The 13,336-nt window shown below is 37.4% G+C and overlaps 1 protein-coding gene across 7 annotated transcripts in view; it reads right to left on the reverse strand.

Annotated features, from left to right (window-relative positions):
- Positions 1-1,025: 1,025 nt before the first annotated feature.
- Positions 1,026-13,336, reverse strand: part of MED23 (mediator complex subunit 23) — a gene marked incomplete at both ends in the record, with an annotated part of 53,281 nt that continues 40,970 nt past the window's right edge. For 5 of the 7 annotated variants that reach the window (XM_080699820.1, XM_080699819.1, XM_080699824.1 and 2 more), the window contains 9 exons: positions 1,026-1,193; positions 3,809-3,940; positions 4,629-4,749; positions 5,368-5,582; positions 6,543-6,615; positions 7,533-7,698; positions 9,600-9,836; positions 11,506-11,722; positions 12,480-12,650. In XM_080699820.1, the coding sequence (XP_080555946.1) occupies positions 1,026-1,193; positions 3,809-3,940; positions 4,629-4,749; positions 5,368-5,582; positions 6,543-6,615; positions 7,533-7,698; positions 9,600-9,836; positions 11,506-11,722; positions 12,480-12,650 (1,500 nt within the window). The remainder of the gene's footprint in view (positions 1,194-3,808; positions 3,941-4,628; positions 4,750-5,367; positions 5,583-6,542; positions 6,616-7,532; positions 7,699-9,599; positions 9,837-11,505; positions 11,723-12,479; positions 12,651-13,336) is intronic. The other 2 variants (XM_080699821.1, XM_080699823.1) reach the window with 2 other exon arrangements.

The following is a 13,336-nucleotide window of genomic DNA, read 5'->3' on the forward strand; positions in this document are numbered from 1 at the left end:
GTCACACCCCCATCCTATTTTTTTATTCTTTATTTTGAAACAGGATCTCTCTAAGTTGCAGAGGGCTTCACTAAGTAGCTGAGGCTGTCTGCGAATCTGTGATCCTCCTGTCTTAGCCTCCCAAGAATTGGGACTACAAGTGGGCGCCACCACACCCAGTTGTACATTAAAATTTAAAATATAAATACTTTAAAATTTTGAAATTATAAAAATTCAAAGAATCATATCATCTGTCAGGGGAAGAGTGTCAATATACAAAAGCAATTAGTTCAGTTCTAAAACTGGAAATTGAAAAAAATCATCCATTTAAGTACAATTTTATTTAATTTATGCCATTTTCTTTCATGGCTTCTAATTCATAAATTCAAAGCAAAGGCAAAAGCTGCCCATCTATCATTTAAGCATAATTTTATTTAAATTTATGCATTTTCAGATAGTTTCTTACATGGCTTCCAATTCATTTCATGTAACAGTAAGTTCAAAGCAAAGGCAAAAACTGCCCATCTACCTTAAGAGAAATATTAGATAATAAAATTTTCAAGTCTTTAAAAAATATGAAAACTTGTTTTCTTCTGCAATGACACAAAGTCCTTTACTTGATAAAAAAAATCTCTATTACCTTGAAGACACACCATAGGAAATCTATGTATAAAAGGATTTGTAGTGACTATTTTACATGTGCTGTCAATGTTCTTGAAGACTGAATATGCCATTAATAAAAAATAAAACAGTGCCAAAAATAAAAAAACTGAGTGCCTTGTAACAGTTACTTGAGCACTATACCTTAAGGCGCTCTTATAAATTATCATGAATACGAACAAACGTAGCTTACTTGATCTCTTTGAGACAAAAATATAGATGGGGTGATGAGAATTATAAAGTGCCGATAGATTATTGAATCAAAATTTAAAAATCTGATCGTCACTGCTTCTTCTCGTCCTCATGATGGCAACATCATGTTCAGATTTGATAGACCGAGTCCACTGCAACACACGGACGTTCTGTCCTCAGCGCAGGAGCTGGCTTCACTGAGTTACTGGTAAAGATGCAGGCACCTGACTGGACTGAGAGGCTGGAGATCCATTATTTATGGCTTGTGGAGGCACTGCGGCTGGTTCCATTTTGCTAATGTGTGTGATGAATCGAAGACGAAGTTTTAAAGCTGGCTTTAAATTACAGATAATCTTCTCTACCTAAGAAATCAAAGTACATTAAAAAATATTTGAACAAGAGAATTTCAATTTCCCAGAAGTAACCGACATATATCCTGAAACAACACTCTAGAAACTGTGGTGGAGGAGAAGTTTCTGAATATGTTCTATGTTTTAACAAAAACATATACAGGGATGATCATAGATTTAAAGCTAGCCTAAGACTCTCAGCAACCTAGCAAGATCCTGTTTCAAACCAAAAAAACGAAAAAGGGTCGAGGGTATCAGAGGTAGAATGCCTCTAGGTTCAATCCCTAGCATCAAAAACAACAAGAGCTGGACATGGTGGCCCTCACTTTTAATCCCAGCATTTGGGAGGCTGAGACAGGAGGATTGTGGTTCACGGACAGCCTCAGCTACTTAGTGAGGCCCTTTGCAACTCAGTAAGACCCTGTTTCAAAATAAAGAATAAAATATAGGGCTGGGGGTAGAGCTTGGAGGCAGAATGCACCTGGGTTCAACCCCCAATGCCACAAACAAAACAATTAAGAAAACCCCACAAAAAACCAAGAAACAAAAAATGCATACAAATTATTTCTTTTCTACATGACAATACAAAATCATATCCACTTATCAACTTAGCCATTCATCCTACTACCAAAAGTGAGCATAGTTCACACTGGAAACTTTACACATACGAAACTTAATCATCCTTTTAAAATGCCAACTTCACAAAAGCATGAAGCATAATTATATCTTACAGTTCTCTGAATAACTCAGGATGCAGCATTTATCTAAAACGTTAGTTTTTAAAATTTGTGTGTGTGTGTGTGTGTGTGTGTGTGTGTGTGTGTGTGTTACTGGGAATGGAACCCAGGGGCATTCTACTGCCAAGCTCCACCCCCAGCCCTATTTTCTTTATTTTGAAACAGGGTCTCACTGAGTTGCAAAGGATCTCAATAAGTAGCTGAGGATGTCCGCGAACCCAGATCCTCCTGTATCAGCCTCCCTCCCAAGTACTGGGATTACAAGTGTGTGCCACCATGTCTGGCTTGATTTATACTTAGAATTAAAATTAAATACAATTAGACCTACTTTTTTCTAAAAGTATTTTAAGGAAATAAATATATCAAGTAGTTTTTCAGCTTTCTTGGCTTTATGTAAATAAGTTTTACCTTAGGAGAAAAGATCAGTCTATTAATACTTTTTCTTTCTTTGTATATTCCTGTGTCAAAAATTTCTTACTAAAATTCATACAGTTATACAGCAATTTACCTTGATTGCCATTACAGTAAGAAATAATATCAATTATTGGGAAGGGAGAGTGATCACCTATTTACTCACCTACACCTGTCTAAAACAGCCCAGATTTACCAGGTGTGACAGTACACGCTTGTAATCCAAGAACTTGGGAGGCAGAGAGAGACAGGAGGATCTGGGTTCTTGACCAGCCTCAACTACTTAGGCCCTCGGCAACTTAGACACTGTTTCAAAATAAAAAATAAAAAATCGGGCTGGGCGTGTAGCTCAGAGGAAGAATGCCCCTGGGTTCAATCCTTAGCAACACACACACACACACACACACACACACGAAAACAAAACAACAAAACAAAAACAAAAAATAGCCCCGGTCTATTCCCCACACATAGCAAACTCAGTTATGACCTCCCTTAGGAAGTGCTTCTTTTTATGTTGAGTCAGAAATTACATCCCTTTAACTCCACCAAATTTCGTATGCCCTTTTATGTGACACAGAACAAACATAATACTTATTTTAAGTGGAAACCCTCCAAATAGTGAGGACATGAAAAGTCCCTATGATTTTTTTTTCCTTCAGTGTAAACATTCCCACATTCTTCAAACACTCTTCCTAGGTTAGTCTTTCTCTTTCTCTCCTTCTCGTGTGTGTGTGTGTGTGTGTGTGTGTGTGTGTGTGTGTGTTGTGTTTTCTTTTGGTGGTACTGGGGATTGAACCCAGAAGTATTCTACCTCTGACCTAAATCCCCAGCTCTATTTTATTTTCTTATTTAGAAACAAGGTCTCACTAAGTTGCAGAGCCTGGCCATGAACCTACGATCCTCCCATCTCAGTTTTCAGAGTACTGGGATTACAAATGTGCGCCACCATGCCCAGCCTTTTTTTTTTTTTTAAAGCAGGATCACTAGAATACTGAGAGTCTTCCTAAATTATTGAGGCCGTATTTATACCTGCAATCTTCCTGTCTTAGCCTCTCAAGTCCTGGGATAACAGACGTGTGCCACTGCACTAAAGCTGGTTTCAGCCTTCTAGTTCACGTTCCTACTCAGAACACAACACCTCTTTGTTCTCTTGAGTGGCCATACCATACTATTTTCCCTAATGATATCATCACTAATCAAACTGCTATTCTTTTTTCAGATACTCCATTGCAAATACCAAAGAGAAAAAGTATGAGAAATTCTATCATATATTTACTTTACTACTACATCTAGAATAATATTCCTTATAGTCTTAAAAGGGCTATTAATCTTTAAATTTTAGGTTTCTCACTGAAACCCTTCTCCCTTTTAAACACACACACACACACACACACACACACACACACACACACACACCACTATATGTTCAAGTTTTATAAAGCAAACATCATAAAAAATAATTACGTAAGTTTAACTTACTTGCTCTTTTACACTATCGCCAGTAAACATATACTTCATATGATATAGGAAGTCACAGATGGGATCCATGTAATTTAAATGGGTACTACATTGGTCTACATTCAGCAGCATGTCATAAAATGCCACACCAATCTATGAAATAAATAATGTAGAATTACTTAAGTGGACAAAGTGGTCAAATAACCCAATCTGATGCAACTGGACTCCATCATAACACTAGCAAGCAGGGATATCATATATGTTGAGGAACTGTCAGATCATGCGCCTCTACACACTTGGGAGATACGACGTAGCCCCTATGATGATATCCACAAAGCTACAGCATGCTGCTTAACAGGGCTTAATTAGTTTCTCTTCATAACTTAGTCATTCTCTTATAAGAAATAGACAAACCCTTTTCTAAATGCCATCTCCTGTATGAATGGACTCCAGGGATCCTTAAGATTTTATCTTTTAGTTCCATTTGAAGGCTTATGCTTTCAAGGTTTTGTTCTGACTCATTTTCTTTTCTCTACATCTTATCAGAAGTGACTGATTTCATCCATTCCCATTATTTAATTAATTTTTCCACACTGTAAATTTTCAAAAGTATGTCTGTCCTTATCTTTCTTCTCAACCTTAATGACAAGTATGTCCTCTTGTATCTCCAGGTGAACATATCCACACAAAACTCATTATAAGCATACTAAGACCCCTTGAGCTGCTCTTAGATTCTATTAGAATAACTTCACTACTAATGGTTGTGACTTACAGTTGAAAAATACCAGCAAAGAAACTTAAATAGATCCTTCACAACAGTTTTATACTAGATAATATTCACCTCTATCATACATCGAGTTCTCTCCTGCTGAAATCTTTGTAAAAATGGTCCTACAAGATGGTATACATAAAGCAACTGGAATTCAGTCTTCACTATAGGAAGAAGTACTTCAGTGAGAAACCTAGAATTGAAAGATTCATAGCCCATTAAAAGTCAGTTGGTTATTTTGAATGTATTAATACAGTATTTACAAGAATACTAAAGGTATTTAAAAAACTTGTAATTTTTAAAGGTTCCTTTTAATTTTGGAAACAATATTTCTAATTAATCTCATTTCTCTCACTGGTTCTTTCATTTGATTATTGAAATAAATTACTTCAGACTTAGAGCCATCCTAACAGTACATCTACTGAGTGAAAGTAGGTGTATTATCTGAAAAAAAGAGAAAAATATAAAATAAATGCTGTTCAAGAAATTTGCATAGAATATCAATTTAAACATGAAGAAAAATAATCAGAAAATAGTTTGATATCAACTTCTCAGTTCAAAAAGCAAATTTTGGGATTCAGACGGGAAACAATATGCACCTAAGTGTACAGAAATCACATGGAAAACTAAATACTAGATTATTTCTTGCATATAAAGATCGATTTTTAAAAACACTTTTGAACAAAAAACTTTCCGATTAACCAGTAACTCTACAGTTAAAACACTCCTACTTTGCAAATTTTTCTAAACAGTACATGATATTTAAGAAGAGGAAAACAGTCAAATTTCTTCAGAAAATCCTAATACTTACTTTGGAATGAGGGAGAGTTGTCCGATGCTAGAATGGTGCCACACAGCATGTGCTAGAGCTAGCGTATAGCTGCAGCTCATCTCTGAGTAGGACTGATGACAAGCAGTGAAGTCAAAGAGGCGGAACGGATAGCCCACCCACTCTGTTTCAGTTGTTAAGCTGGGACTGCTGATAACACTCACAATTCTATCATGAAGGACAATCCAGTACGGTTCCTTTAAGATCAGAAGAAAGCCTGGTAAAATAATACCACTTAGACAGCATTTTCCTCAAACTCTACAACACCACCCCCTTCTCATTCTTTAAAGTTTCCCATGTGTCCAGCTTGTTTCTGTGCAAGGAGACTTTGAAATGCAACTGGGTGGCTTCGCAACTGGTCAAATTAAGTCAATAACAAGATGGGGGAGAAGTATCTGCTAGTCAGAAAGCCCACACTATGTCTCCCTGGCTTTTTAGTACCCAACATTTACATGCAGTGAACTGACTTTACCAATAGTTTACTACAGACAACACTCCTATATATATTTCAGAAATAAATATGTACACTTTGAAGGTGTATAAGGAAAAGAAGGATCACAGCTACATAATAAAACAAATTAAGAGCACTGTGCTAGAAAGATAACCTTGTTCAAGGGACCAACAGCTGACTGCGTGATGCTGAGAAGACAGGTGTGGAGGTGAAAAAAGCAAGGCTTGGGATGAGCTGGATAGGTCAGGGAAGGAGGCCTTGAATTAGCAAGGAATAAGGCACTTTAGAGAAGCGGACAAAAGGAAGAGGGCTGGACATACTGTCCAATGCACTAACACATCAGAAGACCTAAAATATGTCTCAATGAGCATTATTCGCATGAGGAAAGGCTCTAGAAACCTAACATGTTAAATGGTCCAAAGTAGATCATATTATGATGATGTAAAACTAAGGGTAGATAGACGAAGTAGTACCAGAGGATGCAGAGATCTCTAAGTCAGGTAGACATATTTAAATCTGATGTAGAAAGGAAAAAGTCACTATGGCTTTTCTAAGCAGTAATAATATGAAAGACTAAACTATGAAACATTTCATTAATATCAGTAACTGTGTTTAAGATAATCCTACATGCATCTTTTTCTTTTAGTCAACAGAAATCAACTTGCTATACTTTATTACTAAGTGCAAATTACAATTATCAACTCACTGGTAGGGCAGTGATGATCAAACCAATTGCATTCATCCATGCTGTAATGTTCTCTCTTGGTACTAAAGGCTGACTACAAGTGGATGGAAAAATACAAATGTGAAATTACAAAAACATTTATATGGTTGACAACAAATCTTATTTTGAGAACAGGTATGATTCACAGGATTGCCAACGTGATCCACTCCAAAATAACTAAAATGGATTTTTTTTAAAATAAAAATTTAATATACACAAAGTCAACAGGCTTTTCCTTTATTTTTTTGAGAGGGTTGTATTCTTTTAGCAATAATTGTTGGGTTAAAAAGACTATTACCACTTATTTCTGAACTGTTATCCCCTATTTTATGCTGATCTTTAAAGTAACCTTTTTTTTTCTTTTTTTTTCAGTGCTGGAGATAAAACATAGGGCCTCATGCATGCTAAGAAAGCACTGTACCACTGAGCCACATTGTTAGACCTTGAGAATTTTGATAAAAAAATTGTTTTGGTGTGTGTGTGTGTATGTATGCATGCACGCATGTGTGCGTGTTACTGGAGATTGAACCCAGGGGCATTCTACCTCGGAGCTACACCCCCAGCCCTATTTTATTTTTATTTTGAAACAGGGTCTCACTAGGTTGATCAGACTCTCATTACTTGCCGAAGCTGTCCTTGAACCTGTGATCCTCCTGTCTAAGCCTCCCAAGGACTTGGATTATAGGCATGCTCCACTATGACTGGCTGACAGACTACTTTTAATTCCAAGTTAGCATTACTCCTACATGAAATGTCAAATATAAATAAAGAGTGTAAGTGGGAGCAAACCCAGGCCTTCAGGGGCAGGGCTCATCCTATTACACCTGTATCACTAGATGAGATCAAGATCCAGGAGGCAAGTATTGGGCAAAGTACATCAGCTTTAGGGCAACAGGTTTAGTAGCTCCAAATACAATACAATTCTCTTGACCATTAAACACAAGTTCTTACTACACGTAACAGGACACTTACCTCTTCAGGACAACATTTAGAAGGGCATTCCCAACATCTTTGCCTGGAACTGCCAAGGCCATGAGCTCCACACAAGTCACATGCAGCGCATGGGCGGCTGGGTTGGGAAACTCATTGAATCTCCAGTCACAGTTTGGGAAGGGACCAGGAGATTTGCCAGCCATAGGTACAGACGGTTAAAGGAATAATGACTAGATATTTTGAAACTGCTGAAACATTTCCATGACTTACAGAATTCAAAGTGTTTCACCTATAAGTATCTCATTTGATTAACAGTTTATCTAATTATGAACTGTCAGGAAATGATTCATCCAGAATTAAAGAGATTAAGACAAAAAATACAAGCTGAATACAAGTTTAACATGACTGAAATATATTGATAGCAATCATGTAATCAACACAAGACAAAATGGATGGTCTTATAGGTTGGTTCTTATAACTGATACTATGACAGCTAGAGGTGTAATTTCTTTTAACAGTTATAAGGCAAGTTCATTTGAAAATTACTTTATAATGAATGATTCTTTTACCTCAGGAAATAACTTTTTATTTAGGAAAATAATTCATGCTCACTTATAAAAAAATTTGCTGGGTGTGGTGGCACATGGTTGTAATCCCTGCGCTTGGGAGGCAGAGACAGAAGGATCACACAGGTTTGAACCCAGCCTCACTGGCTTAAGAGACCCTGCTTCCAAATAAAAATATAAAAAATAGGTCTGGGAGTATAGCCCAGAGTTAGAAGGGTTCCATTCCCAGTACCACACACACACAAAATCTCCATCTAGTAAATAGTGGTATGATGTGCCCTCATTACAAATAATGAAAATCTTAAATCAAAGTGAAGAGATAAAAATGCCAACGAGCACTTTTAATTAAGAAAATAAGCTTTATTATCTATTAACATTAATGTATATCAAGTTTTCAAGGATTTATTTTTTGCAGTATTGAGGATTAAACTCAGGGGTATTCTACCTCTGAGCTATGTCCGTAGGCCCCAGCCCCTATTTTATTTTTTATTTTGAAACTGTGTCTCCCTAAGTTGCTGAGGACCTCATTAAATCGCTGGGGCTGTTTTTGAACTTGAGATCCTCCTGTTTCAGCCTCCCAAGTACTGGGAATATAGGTGTGCACCACCACACCCAGCTTAAAGATTTATTTAAAGTAACAAAACTCTATGTTTTCCAGCAGCAAACAGATGCATATGATACAATGTACAGTACATTCACTTAGAAATAAGATGTTTTTCTTTGAAATAAACCCCCATAAAGTCTGTTTTTAAATATAAATATCCATAGAGAGAATTTTCACGCTGTCTGGTAAGACACTGCTGATTTAAGCTTTCAAAACCCTTACAGAGATAAAATTAAAAGGACTTAAAAATAATTGAAGTCGCCGGGCGTGGTGGCGCACGCTTGTAATACCCACGCTTGGGAGGCGGAGACAGGAGGATCGCGCAGGTTCAAAGCCAGCCGCGCTGGCGTAAGAGACCCTGTTTCAGAAATATAAAATAGGTCTGGGAGTGTAGCCCAGAGGTAGAAGGGCTTCCAGGAACCCCAGTACCACAAAAAAATAAATAAATAAATAAATAATTGAAGTCAGGCACAGTGGTATGTGCCTGTAGTTCTCGCTACTAAGAAGGCTGTTGGCCAGAGGATCACTCAAACCCTAGAGCTGGAAGCCAGCTTGGGCAATACATCGAGAGTCTGTCTTAAAAAAAAAAAAGCCAACCCAAAAAAACACAAATTAGGTGGGCGTGGTGACGCATGTTTGTAATCCCAGCATTTGGGAGGCTGAGACTGGAGGATCACAGTTCGCAGACAGCCTCAGCTACTTAGTGAGGCCCTCTACAACTCAGTGAGACCTGATTTCAAAATAAAGAATAAAAAAAAAAAAAACATAGGGCAGGGGGTGTAGCTCGGAGGTCAAATGCCCCTGGGTTCCATCCCCAACCCCCCCCCCCAATTAAAAATTAAAGTGTTAGAAAAATTACTTTAGAAACAACTTGTTCTCACAAATCAGAATATAATTATTTCTAGAGAGCCTGGAAAATTACAATAAGAAGGATATTATCTACTAGTCTGCCAATCAGCTTGCAATAGTAGGAGTCATCTGGGACCCAAGGATTGTCCTCTCGTGGATTCATTGCATACTTCAGGTAAGTGTCACTTAGACACCAGCCTTGTGGTCGATTATCCTTGAGCGAGCCAATGATGGCATGGACAAGTTTTCGTTTGAGATGGTCACGGTTTCTCAAGTACATTTCATAATAGTGCAACGTATTGTACAGATAAGTCACTGGTCGATCTGCCAACAAGAAAATAGACTGCCACCATGTTGACTGGGTTACTGATAACTGTGAGAAACAAGACTTCTGATCTCAAGATGACTGAAACCCCAGCTCATTAGATTATGAAACTATTTTACCAGCTGGACAATTACGTACAATGAGTATTTAATCTTAGGACAGAGAAAGTTCCTAATAACAAACATAGTGTATATCTAAGGCTATTCAGACGCTGAGCTAGCCATTTCACTTCTGAAAATTTATTTTGCAAAAATGATAAATAGCAAGGACTGTCACTGCAGTTCTGTTCACACTAGCAAAAGAGCAGAAACAGCCTAAAATAGTTATCCATAGAGGGCTGGTAAATGACTGCAAGTATAAGGAAAGCTCTTTGTGTACTGATATGAATGAGCAGCATTAATACATAATGTAGATGGAAAACACATGGTGCAAAACAATATTCTTATTATATTAAACTTGTGTTGAATAAATATATCTAAAGTAGGATACACAAGACACTGGTAATAGTATTGCCTACACAGAATGAAACTTGCTAGCTGGAAGACAGGAATGGAACTTTTTACCATATACACTTCTATACCATATGCATATATCATCTAGTACAAAACAAAAAATATTGTGGTGGTAATAGGGGATTGAACCCAGAGGCATTCTACCTCAGAGCTACAACCCCAGCCCTTTTTCATTTTTTGTTTTGAAACAGGGTCTTACTAGGTTGCTGAGTGTCGCTATATTGCTGAGACTGCCCTCAAACCTGTGATCCTCCTGCCTCAGCTTTCCAAGTACTCGGATTACAGGCATGCACCACCATGCCCAGCAAGAAAGATGGTTTTAAAGGAATACTCTCTTGAATTTCACACTTATACTGTGGTGTTAATAAGATATCTTGGCGGAAGATATCTTAGGTTAAGGATTAAGAACTGTCCACCAGTCAGACAAACTGTCCCACAGTGTAAGACTTTATATCACTGACCTCACCACTCTCCAGTCAGGAAGCTTAAGACTCTAGAGTTGACTTTGGCTTCTTCTTTCATTATTCTTCTAACAGCTAGTCAATCAAATCCTGAGCATTCTTCCTGACCATTTGTCCCTTCTCATGTTCAGGGTCAACGTCATTACTTACAGATACATCATACATCTCTAAGACGTGCTGTGAACTACCGTTGCCTGCCAGCATCCTACTCAGTAACTTCTGACTATTCTCTTTAGGTTACAAAGCCAAGACTAGCATGTCTGGTGATCAATCTTAGGTAAAATCTCTCTTTACCTTATTTCCAGAACTACTAAGTAAAAGTTTTCAAGTCAGCCCAATGAGCAAATTTTCTTTCAAATATGCATTTTTTTCTATCAACATGATTTCCCAAAATTATCCTTTCTGCCTACAGTACTTTCTCTCCTTTTGCTTACAAAAATCACATGTATCAAAGTTCAAATCCTACTCATCCAAGAAGCCTGTTAGGATGTGTTTAGCTTCTAGCAACATCACTCTGCTCTGCTTTGTACATCATAAATTTTGTATTTTATGACATCATCCCATGGCACTTATCCTCAAAACACTTTAAACATAATTTAAATAACACCTTCAAAACCACTATTACCACATAATCATGCTCAGCCTACTTTTGTTCACATAGGTATTAGATGAAATTAAAAACTGAAAAAGCTCACCATGAAATTTATATAAGCCTCCTAGGTGATCCAGTAAGGTTTCCAAGGATTTGGACACTGGATGCAACTCTAAAAATCTGTGGATTACTATATCAAATACTGGAAGAAATCGAAGACACACATTTCCAAAATAGATGGGCAGATAGGAAGACTGGATCTGTACAGGAGGATCCACTTGTTCTGCCAGGCCTTCAAAATACAGCTTTTCTGGATATTTCTATGGATGCGAAGAAATTGTAAATGTTTGAAGCATTTTTTAAAATTTATTCTTTTAAAATAGCTAAGCAGAACCAACAATGCTGTTTATTTTATTTCAAACTGAGGACTGAACCCAGGGGTATTCTACCTATGAGCTAGACCACCAGCCCTATTATATTTTGTTGTTTTGTTTTTGATTTTTGTCTTTTTTGGAACTGGGGATTGAACCCAGAGCGCCACACCTGCAAAGCAGGCATTCTGCCACTGAGTTACATCCTGGCCTCCTTATTTTTGTTTTTGAAACAGGATCTCACTAGGTTGATAAGTCTTACTACCAGCTGAGGCTGTCCTTGAATCTGCAATCCTCCTGTCTCATATTAGGATCACAGGAGCATGCCACAATGCCCAGCAATTTTTATTTTGCTGTTATTTTTTTTCAAATAAGGAAACTTTTGGTTTTGGTGCTGAGGATTGGACCCAGAGCTTGGTACATGCTAAGCACACGCATCTACCACTGAGATATGCCCTCAGATCCAATAAGGTAACAGCTTAAGTTGTACTTTGTTATACCTTTATTCATTGTAATAAGTACCCATATTTTTCTAAAAATGTGATTTATATTGTTACTAGCTCATTAAGAGTAATTATACATCTAATTACTTCCATGCAACCAGAAAGAAAACAGCAGAAACACTGAGGAGACAACCAAATCAATTGGCCAAACACCTAAGTATGGATTCAGGAGAACACTTTGAAGTCCTAAGTAGAATGAGTACCTTGTGATAATTCATGTGCTTGGTGTGCCAGTCATTCTGTAGCCAGTGCTCTGGGGAGTTTTCTTTCACAAAGTCACTTACACGATTTCTAAAGTCATTTGGTTTGAGTAGCAGCAACTGGATTATGAAATAACAAACCTGGGCTTCATTTCCTTCATGACTACGCATGGCCTTTGAAAAACAACAGACAATTGAATTAAAATATCCAATGTGTGCAAAAGTATGGCTCTGCCACTTGCTGGTCTCAAATTTAACACAGTAAAATCTTACTATCATTAGGGTTTGCTTAGATGTATAGTCTGTCCCAAGCCATCATTCCACAATCTTATCTGACCCTTTCTTGCCCATTTATGTCTCATCATTCCTCCTGCCAGGAATGTCTACCTTTTTTTGTTTTTATAATCTAACTTATCTCTCACAATCCATTGCCTAGGTAGATGTGATCTCTCATTATTTCCTGGCAGTATTTTCCCATACCTCTAGCTTATCCTTTTATTTTATTGGTTCATAGACTCCCTTCATTTCTCCTACTCTAACTACCTTTATAACTACGTTCCATAGTTAATGTTAATTAAGCCACCCCAAATATTACTTCTATAGTATGTTAAAAATGCACCATTCCTTCAGTGTCTTTTCTTCAAATTTTGCTTGAAACCGAAATCAAAGTCAGGAGAAGAAACATATATGCATACACACACATACACATAAACATGGATGACATTGGAAAAATATTGTTATGATTGTAGCGGCTATCAAAGTGAATAAGTGGTTATTGTAGCATTCTGCAAGGAAGTGCAGTGACTTTTTTCTATATTCGGCCCCTCTCGGAGGTTTTTGGGAGCCTCTGAGAATCAACT

Source organism: Muscardinus avellanarius (assembly GCF_963383645.1).
Source record: "Muscardinus avellanarius genome assembly, chromosome: 8".
In the NCBI taxonomy this organism is placed as follows: domain Eukaryota; kingdom Metazoa; phylum Chordata; class Mammalia; order Rodentia; family Gliridae; genus Muscardinus; species Muscardinus avellanarius.